The sequence below is a fragment of the Struthio camelus genome, chromosome 24 (genome assembly GCF_040807025.1).
Source record: "Struthio camelus isolate bStrCam1 chromosome 24, bStrCam1.hap1, whole genome shotgun sequence".
NCBI lineage: Eukaryota > Metazoa > Chordata > Aves > Struthioniformes > Struthionidae > Struthio > Struthio camelus.
The window spans coordinates 4,665,234-4,677,130 of record NC_090965.1 but is presented as its reverse complement, the minus strand read 5'-3'; the positions used below and the strand labels follow the sequence as shown (position 1 = coordinate 4,677,130).

Sequence of the window (11,897 nt, the reverse complement as noted above, 5' to 3'; positions counted from 1 at the left end):
AAATACACACCTTGTTAAAGAGGAAGGGCAGTGCTGATCTTCAGAAGGCAGAATGTGCCTGGCCTCTAGACAAAGCTGGGGCTGACCCTGCCCTTACTCATGCTGAAGCATCTGCATTGTGTAAATGTCACATCAGTTTACCAACTTCAGCGCAAGCTGGTTTTTATCCTTTCCTGTTTCTATTTTTAAGAGGGATAATAAGCAGTGAGAAAGTGGTGGTGGAAGTAAAGATATGACCCTTTTTTTTTTTTTTTTTTGAACCAGTTTATAACAGGTCACAATCAACTTGCAGTTCTTATTTCATTGCTTCACATTTTTGCCAGCTCCACTTATGAGTACATGTTTATGTCACCGCCAACCTCAGTAATTCCACTTAATCCCAAATGGGATTCTTATCGCTTTATTCACAAGCTCTAACCCTTTTCTCAGGCTTCAGCAAGAGAGCCCTTAGAACATGTTCCATACTGAAGACGGAAAGAAGATTGAAAGAAAAGCCAGACTTGCCAAACCTGCTCCAAAGCTATTTTCTTCCAAAGACAGAAGTAGGTAGAAGTAAAGAGGTTGTTTTTTTTTTTTTTTTCCCCACAGCATGCTAACCAAAAATAGCACTGGGGCCTGTTGTATATGCTGCATAGTTTGTGGGTTAAGTAGTATTGTCTCATACCTGGGCTGTCTTGTTTTCCATAGAGCAGCGTGACAACTTGGTAAACTTTTCTGAGGTCCTCTGAGCGCAGATGCTAGTAACGCTTCTGTGCAGCTGCTGCACTAAGTTGCTGCCCAAGGGCCAGGCTTTCAGTCTGATGTGAAACAGTAATTCCAAGACTTTTGAGTCACAAATCACATCTACTTTATGAAGCGAGGAAACAAAACCTTCTAGCAATCCACCCCCTTGTGCACGTTCCTACTCCACATTTAAAATAATTTTAAAAGAGCCAAACAAGCCACATATAATTTATACTTTAATACAGAAAAGAAACCGTACATCTGCAGGGGTCTGTAAATACCATGGGTAACACTTCAATGTATCTAGAATAACACAAAACTTGACCTTGTACCTGAATGGCAGGTGATGATGAGAGAAAGGGGGGAAAAATGAATGCAGATTTTTTCCAAATTGATTTAGCATTCCAATGGAAGTCGCTCTACTAAAAAAATAAAATCTTAAATTAATCTTTAATAACGGGAAAGCCAATGAAGTAAAGTAGCTTTTTGGAGTGTCAGTAAAACAGTGCATGTAAAGCATGGAAGTAGTATCCCTCCATCCCATGCCGAAGGACCAATTACACAGAGTACTAAATCACTACAAGGTGTTGAGAGGCTTTAACTCCCCCCCCCCCCCCCCAGGAAAGGGCCTGTTTCAGTAAAGTGCCTGGGGGGGTCACTATTTCTAACAAGCTGACTGAATCCTCTGATAGGCCTCACGAGGAGGAAACACTGGGCTCAGGGACAGACAGTAGATGGAATTTGTGCTGCCTGAATGTGGTACTTAGCTGCCAGATGCTGTTGATGTCGGATGCTCAGCATCTGGCACTTTGACACAGGTCAGGAGATGTACGGTAGTGCACAGCAATGTGCACAGTCAGGTCAAGAGAGCAGACCGTGTAAACTCCAATTCCAAGCCAGCTGGTCAATACCAATACATATTTACTTAAAACCTATGCTGTATAAATAAATACACAACATAAAACCCCTAGGGCCTGGGGTCAAGTTCCATCACTGCTGGGTGGGCAATCTCACCACTGCCTTTGCTTGACTTAGGGGAGCAGCTCATCACCAAGGCAAGTAATGGGTTTGGTCTGGCCCTTAGCTGGAAGGTTAGTGTTCCATATGTTTACCTTTTGCTACTATAAAATTAGAAACTCACCTAGAGAAACAATGGAAAGTGATTGCACACCATTCACATCACCTCTGTGCAGACGCTTAAGGACACTTCTCCATCCTGATCTGAAGACAGTGGGAGGATTTTTCAAAAGTTGCCAGGGGGACCTGGGCATCTAAACTCCCTGGACGCTCAGTAGGGCCTTAAGCACTTTTGGAAATCTTCCCATAGGCACTTATAAAAAGAAGAAATCTATTTGCTGCACTTGAGAAAGAAGCTAAGAACAGAAACATTGCAAATAATGGAACCTGTACCCATACAAATGGGAACTAAATATATCAGCATATGTATGCATTGGCAGAGATGATTTAGTTTACTTTTTAACTAAAGTAGCATTCATAAATCTTTAAGATAACTTGTGCTTGATATCGTCATGTTACTTACACTGAGAAAAGCAAATGTCTGTAGCACCAAAACAGCAACAATCATCACTATTAAGTCTATCTTACTCTTTTTGCAGACAGATCTTTAAAGAACAATGAAAGTCTGCTTGATGAAGCAACTCTGACAACAAAGGATTAAATATTTAGGGGCAGACTGATAACCTGACTCTATTTTGCTACGTACAACCAGGTAACTCGATGTCTACTTGGTACAGGTTTTAACAGCAGTCAACTGCGAGAGCAGAAGTGACCTGAACTTGGGAACTTTGCATGGAAACGCTCTCTCTCCTTTTATGTATTTGTTTTTAAGGGTTTCAAGTCGTCTTTGCACCACCATCAGGCCTAAGTTGGCTATAACTCTACTTCGGGTACGGAAAATCTACCACCATGAAAAACTATAGCTGGGTAAGGCAGGCCTTTTCCAGTTAGCCTGGCAGCGCTGAACACCGTGTGCTAAATGCTGGGTTAAGCAAGTCTCTAAGATAGCTAGCTGAGTTAAACCAGCTCGGAGGATGGCTATACTACATCACATCACTTGTGGTCACAGCTCCCTTAGCACTCAGTCCAAAGTGAACAAAGCCTTAACCGCAGACTACTACAATATATTCAGAGCAGCAGCGGAGAGTTGCTCCAGATAACGTGCATTTTCCTTATTGAAGGCTGCTTTATTACTGGTATTTCTTACCTGCCTGACAGCAAAATGGTCCAATCGGTTCCAAACTGGGAAGAAAGTAGCTGGCCTTTCAGAGCTGCAATGGGCCCTGTGAGCGGAGCGCTCCTTGGAAAGTAGAAACTGTGACTAAGGCTGATGGGACCAAGGGTTTTACTTGGCTATTAACCTTCCTACACTGAGAGCTCCTCCGCTGGCTTTTGTCTTAGCAGGGGGATGGAGGAGAAAACTGCAAGTCTTCAACGTGCACAGTCACCTCCCTCTAGAGAGCTTCTTACATCTATTTCGCTACTCAACAGATTTACTTAGTTTGTAAAATATCAACTACAGTCTTGTCTTTTTTTTTTTTTTTGGCTTTTTCCTTCAGCAACAATTCTTGTTTTACTGAATTTAACAAAAACAATATCCCTAAAAACAGTGCGATTCCCTCTTACGCAGAAGTATATATGGGAAATTCCTGTGAACAGGCACACGCTTCCTATTAAACTAGTTCCGTCTTTCCGGAGAACAGCAGTACAACACACTGGATGCAAAGCCAGGTGGCAGTGTAAACAGATTCCCCCACACTCAGTATTTTGCTGCCACAACGGTGCTACATTTCTGCTGGTTGATGAAGGGGTGTAATCTGTCTTGCTTTGATTTTCGGTCCTTTGTAACTGATTATCACAAAAGCAAACCTAAGGGCCTAATGGTAAAAGCAAGCTTTGTCTTGACAGGCCTGGAATTTCCTCTCTCGTATCAAACAAGGTGATTCTAAATACTTCTACTCTTCTTTTAGGAGTTTAGGTAAAAGATTCAGCACCCACCAATCTGGACGCTTTTGGAGTGGAAGCAAACAGCGTCATTTCTTTCTGTTTGAGGAGACGTTGCTTTTGATTGCATGGTTAGGCTAGGGAGTGTGGCTCTTTATTAACATGCTTGAAATAAGACAATGTAGTAAGAGCATGAACAAGGATAAAGCACCTTGCAGGAGTTTGTGTTCCATCACCTGTGATGGAACTATGCTGAGATGTTTCCAAGTAGGCCTATCTGCCCTGAGCCATGACTAATCTGGTAGATCGTTAACAACCATTTGGGAGAACGGTGCATTTAGCCTGTCCAGTTCATCTACCTGGGGGGGGTGATGCATTAGTATCTCGTGGTCCTCAGAAACGTCATCACCCACAGTGACTAGGTTTGTTAGAGATTTGCTCCTAACGCACTGGAAGTCGACGTGGCGGCTTTTGCCCTCTTCCTTTTCCCACGACATCTGGATGAATGGCCGTTGAACATAGTTGTATATCACTTCCGACCGGCCACCAGGCCTCCTCTTCACCTTCTCTTTACAGGTGGGATATCCTGAAAACATAGACAGCCAGTCAGTTGTGCTAGGCTCTTCTGACTTGCACAAAGAGACAACAGGGTCTCAGAAGAACGGCCAGAAAGGAGTGACTGGGGGAGACGGGGGAACTCGGTAGAAAAACGCTCATATTCCACATTTACTACTACTGGCTTGCAAAAAAACTATTTTCTTTCTCCCAGAATGAGGGTGCAGCCATTGTGCATGGTCATACGATCAGTGGCTGCACAGTGTTGGCCATTATGCGAGCAAACTACTACTATAAAAATGAGATTCCTGTCTCCCCCAGGACAGAGCACAAGAGCCTCTAAGCTCCTGAAGTAAATGCTTGGACCAGCAGGAACGGCGGAAGTGCGAGTCCCCTTTTCTGTTTGCTTGTTCCTAAAGACAGGAGGCTTACACATTGGCACTACGGATCTATCAGTTCCCCTTAACTTTTAAACCTCCTGGCCAATTTCAGTGAAACATGACAGAGGTAAAGGAAGATACCAAGTTTCTACTAGCTTCACTATGTGGTAAAACAGAGAGACTTCTTGGTACCCCTCCCTGGTGAAAGTCTTCAGTGGAGGGTCAACCTTTATTAGAGACCAAAGAACCCACATTGGCGGTCTCCCCAAATTCATAGGAAACCAGGATTTATTGACTATAGAGTGACCTGTTTTAGAAATTCCTTGGTTGAGGAAATACTTTTACCTTCAATGCCAATGCGAATATTTTTCAGACCCCGTTCCTTTAATACAGCTTTTGCAACGTCGCGATTCTCAATGTACTTGAAGAATCTGTACAGCTTGGAACTGTAAAGGACTTGAGAAATAAAAAGGGTGATTAGAAACTACAAGGAGGGACCTTCTGCCTGTTTTTGACGTGCTCAGCTCTGGGGGCACCAAAACAACAGCTCTCTTTTCCCAGAACTGCTTTAAGGATCTACTCTCATCAGTGGGATTAGCTAAACTTCCTTGGTGGAAGGGTAGCGATACATATTATGGTCTGGATAGAATCAGACCTGGAAAAAGCTTTACTGCTAGCTGTGTTAAAGTCACAAGCCTTGCCCCCATCTGGAATTTGATGGGTGTGTAAAGCAAAGAGCATTCACTCACTACGGAGCCAGAGAAAGGCTGAGGAGGAGACGGCAAACAAAAGGAAGGGACACAGTGAGCGCTGTCCATAGGAACCACTGCAGGCAGTCAGACCAAAGCTCTAACTAGCCAGCTATCCTGCCTCTAGCCACGGCCAGCTCACGAGGAACGTGCAGAACAGGACTCCCATCTGCCAGCAACTCTTCCCTACCCAGAGGGGCACTGCTGCCTGGGCACCGGGTTCTTCCCTGCTGGCCAGTAGGGAATATTGGGTGCACACTGAACGCAGAGCCAGGTACGTATGCAGGGAAAGAGAAAAGTGGCTGCCACATCTGAGTCACCATGATCTGTCACGTGCTTCAGTATCAACAGAGAGCCCTTACTTTGTGAGTACTCCTCTCCCATTGGAGGTGGATGATCTTCATCCCAGTCCACCGTGTCTTCGTCTGTCAGCACGACGATATGGCATTCACGTTCCCCTTTCCTGGCGCTATCCACCATTATAGGCAGAATTAGCTCCTCCAGATAGCTATCAAACTGCTTGTGAGCACCATCATTGGACAGCTCATGTAGCAAAGCACCTAATGGGGCATGAATCACATGATGAGCTTCTTTATACAACAGGAAAACATGCCCCAGCTCTTCACTTTCCTGGTACCGTCAAGAGCACGGCTCTCATTCTTTACACAAACTCCTTAACAAACATACATTCAGACGCATCAATTGTTTCTAGCTCCAGAAGCGGCAAAAGTATATACATGAGACTGCATTTAAAACGGGATGCAAACTACACTGTAGGACCATGACATTACCATTAAAAAAAACAGCAAGGTCCAATCAATATAGTGAAATAATAGAGACTGAATAAATAATTTCTTATGACACTGGAACTTCCAGCAACAATCTCTGTACTTGAAACCACATTTTTTGCCTTCTCTGTGATCACTCAGAGCACAGAGGAGGAAGTGCCACCAAGGCCTGTGCTATGATACCATATGCCACATTTCAACATAGCACCTTTCATAAATTTGCCTAGGTTAAGTGTACTTTTTTTGCCTGCCAGCATCCCCAAAAAGCTGCTCTCAATCATATTCCTTCAACGACTCGGAACTCTACTACCTTCTGACCTCAGTGTCTTTAGTGCCTGCTCTGCCCATCATTCTTCAGCTTAAATTATTCACTGGTCTCCAGTACATTTTAGACAGAGGTTATAACCCTGCTTTTAGCCTTCATTTTGCTTGGCTGTATCAACAAGCTCTTCTAGCCTCCTCTCGTAACAGAGGCTGAGAGGGAGTTTTACAACTTCAATTTGCTTTTTTGAGCAAGATGTCTGCGTTCTACAGGATTCAGTCACTTCACTTCGGTTTGAAGTGGCAAAAAAGGAATCAGTTTAAGTGCAACGCATACATCAGTCCTAGTGATGTCTGCAGAACTATCCCCATGCTTAAACTAAAGTACGTGATTAAAAACTGCACTGAATCAGGATCAGAGCACTCCACACCATCCAGACCTTCTCCTCAGAGACGATTTCTCTCCATACTTACTTAGATCTTGACATCTGATTGTGTTGAAATCAAAGTTGATGCAGAGGTAATCACATGTGTCTCGAAGGTCTGGGATTGAAATCCCATCAGGGCAGTTAATGATTCCCGTTTTGTAGTAATCCTGCAAATAAAAAGGACAAGTTCTAGAAAGAAAATTCAGAACAGCTTGGACATCGATCATTTTCAATTAGCTTTTTGTTCTGTTAACCAATATTTGTTAGTTACAGGGGAAATAAATAGCTCTGTGAACAATAAAAACAGCCCTGCTTGTCCAAGAATCTATGTCCCTTGGAAAATTCTCTTGGGTCTGATAACTGGAGTTCACAGTTTAAAACCTTTCCCATGATGTGGGGTTTCATAACATCCCGTATGCAATATACGTTTACATGCGACCATGAGGTCAGGTCAGAGCTCAGAACTACAACTGCATGACACAAGAAAGGTAAAAGGTAACCTGAGCAAATATCTGAAATGCTGATTCATACCAAAATCCACTATACATTTTTAGCACAGCATGAAACAGTAGTAAAAGAATATGTCCCTTGGGGTATGCAGCTGCCTGGGAGATGGATCAGCTTGGCACACGTGACAAACCCTTTTCCATCTGCAAACATCATCTTACCAGCACGGTCCGGAACACAGCTGAGCTAATTCCTTCTGCGATTTCATATTCTCCCTTCTCATTTGGCCGTGTGAAATTATATTCTCTTCCTGGTCCAAACATCCTGAACAGATAAAAGTCTACATAAACGCACAAGTAAAGGTAAATGCATCCATACTAGGAACCAATAGGTGCACCGAGGTTAAACAAAACCAGCAGTTAACACAGGTATACAGTAACTCGAAGCTAACACTCAAATCTCTTACATAATAAGCAAGCACGAGAGCTGTCTCAACTAAGTCCTACCACAGCCAGACTCTGAGACTGCTGCTAAAGCTGCTTCACCGTATGGAACAAGCCACAGCTCAGAGGAACAGACCATTCCCCCGCGGGTCAAAAAACCCCCTAGCAAGAAAGCCTTTCCATTGAGGCTATGCAAGATAACCATCATATGCCTTTTGATCACTTGCTTTACACACTGACCTGTGCAAAGGTCAGGCTGCCTTTGGTCAGAGACAAGGTGATGGTGTTAGCAACATGGAAAAGGAATGCTTCTTAGTAGTAGTAGTTAGTAGCTGCACCAATAGGCTCCAAAGTGTAATCCATGTTAGAAGGAATTGAGTGGCTTCTCTCTTGGGAGAATATCAGAAGTTAACAGAAGGAGGGGAATGGAGCATTATCATTTTCCCCATTCTAGAAGGGAAGTTATCAGCTGCGAACAGACGTGCTGCTTACGAACACGGCAGATACTCAGACAGAAGGTAAAAGTAGTCCGCATCTAGCTAAAGTGCACATTGGACGAAATACCTGGACCGAAGGGAGACTGTTACCTAGAAAACTACCAACTTCTCTCTACATCATCATGTTTTCAAGGCCTCGCAGCCAAGTTCAGAACAAGCCCAACCTTGCCTAGCTTATAAATACAGATGAGATCACAACATAAACAGTATGTTCTTATTCCATTTTAGCAAACATTCAATCCACCTGAAGCACCCTGAAAACGGCAGAAATCACTTACCTTCCCAGCATAGTATCAGGGTGAGCAGTGAAAATCTGTGGATTCACTGCAAATCGAGTGCCATCTACCACAAGGGTCACTTTCTCTGGAGCCTGTGTTTGTGAACTGATGCTTGAAGACAAAGCGCTGCCTCCGTGGCGTTCCTGGGTATTAAAATATTCTGGCTGTCTTTTATTCCCATCTTGGAAATGGCAGTTGTGTGTATCTTCAGAAGCGGACAACATGCTACTGATCTGGGGACTCGCTGGACAAGCACTGTGCCGGCATTCGGGATCTGAACCTAAGGGAAACAATCGGTGTAAGGACAAAATATAATTTGTTGAAAACATCATTCAATACTAAAACGTCACGGTGTAATGAGAAAACAGAGTCACACACCAAGAGAGGATGTCAATATGCTTGACTTTTAGGGTAACGTTATGCAACAGAAGGCTATGCTGCCTTTTCAAATTGAGCCAGCAGTTGGATTTTGAATAAAAACTTTCCCAACAAGCCATGATGCTTAATACCCCTTATTAAAGCATGATGGATTCAAGGGGTAAAAAGTAAGAGCACAGAAATAAAACAAGGCCAGGAACAAGCACACCCACACACACAGATGCCCAGTACCAACAACAGCTACTCTCACAGGAAAGCGGAGTCCTCGGACCTGAAGAGGGGCTGCGACCTCCTAGCACCACGTTATTTTCTTCTGACTCATGGACTGATACAGTTATGTTTTCCACGGAGCAACTGGCCTCCAGTTTTCTTGACGAGTCTGTCCCACCAGCACAGTTAATGTTCATGCTGGGCCTCCGAGACGTGAGGAGTTGGCTGCGTTTCCTAAGAGAAGAGCTAGGAGAGAAAATACCACGGTGTTAGTGTTGGAAGAAATTCCCAGGCAACGAAGCTCAAATCCCTGAATCTTCTACTGCAAGCAAAGTCCCTCAGGGTCAAGAGGCATTCATTCAGTTACTTAATTGGCCTTCAGAGAGCCTTGAGATGCTAGTTATACCCCTACACCAGCCTTGTGAGAGGAAAAAGGAAAAATAAAATGTTTTAAAGTAACCAAGGGTCTATTTTACCTATAAACCTTCGGTTTCCTCAAAGTAAATCTAAAACCACTGACGTCTTTGGATCACATGCACGCTCCTTCAAATATCTTCCTGGCAACTGCCTGATCTCCAGACCACTAGAGCCCTTTAAAAACGTTTATGAATCTCGATTCCCAGGACTGGCGCTTGCTAACTTGGCTATAGCCTGAACGTTAACATGTGCCCAGGTAACAGCCCAGGCACTGTCCTCTTCACCTCTCAGAGGCTTGACTAGGAGGTGCTCTACTTCCAGTCATTGTTTTGTCTTCTCTTTCCTTGATTCATCCCCCTACTGCCATATGGTGACCGACCCCAAAATTTAACGCAGCATAGTCCTACAATAAACGCTCATATCAGATCGAATAGCCACGACTGCAGTAGCCTCACGTCCAACACACCCTGGCTCGGCCCGATACACACGATGCTCTGACTAATTCTATTCGACTCTTAAATATCCTTTCTGCATACCTGCTCAGAGAAATCTTCGCCGTTTTGGTCCCTTCACACTAAGCTAAATTCATCTTCCGTGTTCTTATCTTAAGGCTCTTCCCTTTCTCTGCTCTCACATCATTCAACTCCTTTGTATCTTCTAACAGCTCTCTCTTGCCTCTTTCCTTCATTCTCTCCTTGGCCTGTTTTTTCTTGCTATTGCCTTGGACGAGAAACACCGCTCCTTTCCAGGCTCCGAGTGTTTTTCTCTTCACTCTTTCAAACATAAAACACCAATTTCCTCATTAATGAATTTTCTCCAATTTCCTCCCTGCAGAACAATTGCCCTGTGTCTTCTCGTGAGAGAAGGAAGACTCCAGCGCCTGTGGGTGCCATCTCTAAAGCACGGCAAAACACTGACACGGCTAAAAACAAACCAGATAAACTACAGCACTGCTCAAACAACTAAGTGGCAAATCAGAGTTGGCGAGCTTCCTGGTCATGACCTGCTGAGGATAAAGGCCTTAACGAGCAGTTCAGCAGTGGCTTTTCAGGCCCATCATTACTGGAAATGAGCGCAAGGGGTTTCACTCTTAATTAGAAATCTCTTAATTAGAAATGGACAAAAGGGGATAACAATTCCTTCCTCCCCTCTCCCAAAATAAATGCTAAGTTGCCAGCCTTATTACTTCTGTTTATTTTTAGAAAAATCTGTTGCTTCTGCTTCATGTAACATTCATGAGAAGGGAGATTTCTGGCAGCAGCAAAACCACCTGAAAAGCTACCATGCTCTTTTTTGAAAGGCGCTGGCTGGCTGGCAGGAACGCAAGGGGCCCACGCGGGTCGTTTCTGTTCCAGGAGATTTAAGAGAACACAGTGCAACACTATACGGCTCTCCTGACACCAATTACCCAACTTTGGTTGGGTTCAGCCTCCCTCTCTTGACGCTTTCCAGGCCGCTTCACTCTTTCTTTGGCCTAACGCAGGTCCCAGGCCCAGGCTGTCTCTGCCTGGCGCTCTGCAGCCTTAGCGGCCCGTAGTCCCTCAAGACAGCGACGGCACACAGACGCCTCCTTTTCTGGGGGCACAGGAGGAGCGCCCTGGGAGAGTGGGAGGGGAAACAAAAAAGCAAGCTTTTAAATTAATTTCAAAATTAACCATTTCAAACCAAGCAACAAAATCCTCAACCAGTCTCCTATTGTATATAGCCCGTTGCAATCACTGCGAGGAAGCACGCGGTATTCCAGGCTGCAAACGTTAACCATTGACGCAACCAACGCTGCGGTTTAACACACATTCACTGAATTGCATACACTGTAGTTATGCTATACTTCCTGACCAAAACGTTTCAAAATTTGGTACCTGCACAAAAAGCAAAAACCTTTTAGAAGAACCGCAGTTTGTTTTACTTAGGTGAAGGAGTTGTGAGACGGGGAAGGGGGAAATCTTTGGTAGACTGGATATGCTAATCGTACTGAGAAAATCCTTAACGCGAGCAGTCCTCAAGACTGGCTAGTCCCATGGAGGAAGGCAGTCAAACACCACCCTGGCTTGTGTTTCAGAAATTCCTTTTTCTTTTTTTCCCCAATTTTTCTACATAGAAACAAGCTCCCCAATAAAGACAAGCTGCAAACACATTCAACTTGGGAACAGGCTTTGCTCTGCGAGCTCAGAACTCTATAAAGAAAGCTTGATAAGGAAACATAAGTATAAAATTTATTTCTTAGGCCTCTTTCTTTCAAGAGGGCTCCATCCCTGCTGGTCTGCCAATAAGCTCCCCTTAAATAATTATGAGATTGTTCAGATGATGCAATATGTTGCTTAGGAGAATTTAGGCAGGGTATCAGATCCAGAAGCAGTTTAGATCGAGACAAACAACAGCTTT

At 44.0% G+C, this 11,897-nt stretch overlaps 1 protein-coding gene across 33 annotated transcripts in view; it reads right to left on the bottom strand.

Annotated features, from left to right (window-relative positions):
• Positions 1–946: 946 nt before the first annotated feature.
• Positions 947–11,897, bottom strand: part of KCTD20 (potassium channel tetramerization domain containing 20) — a 28,728-nt gene continuing 17,777 nt past the window's right edge. For 16 of the 33 annotated variants that reach the window (XM_068918422.1, XM_068918429.1, XM_068918423.1 and 13 more), the window contains 7 exons: positions 9,139–9,344; positions 8,511–8,790; positions 7,514–7,616; positions 6,892–7,012; positions 5,731–5,928; positions 4,965–5,075; positions 947–4,270 (listed from right to left, as the gene is read on the bottom strand). In XM_068918422.1, coding sequence (XP_068774523.1) covers positions 3,978–4,270; positions 4,965–5,075; positions 5,731–5,928; positions 6,892–7,012; positions 7,514–7,616; positions 8,511–8,790; positions 9,139–9,295 — 1,263 coding nt within the window. In that variant the 5' untranslated portion in view covers positions 9,296–9,344 and the 3' untranslated portion in view covers positions 947–3,977. Of the gene's footprint in view, positions 4,271–4,964; positions 5,076–5,730; positions 5,929–6,891; positions 7,013–7,513; positions 7,617–8,510; positions 8,791–9,138; positions 9,345–10,051; positions 11,113–11,897 lie in introns of those variants that run through there. The other 17 variants (XM_068918433.1, XM_068918441.1, XM_068918436.1 and 14 more) reach the window with 5 other exon arrangements.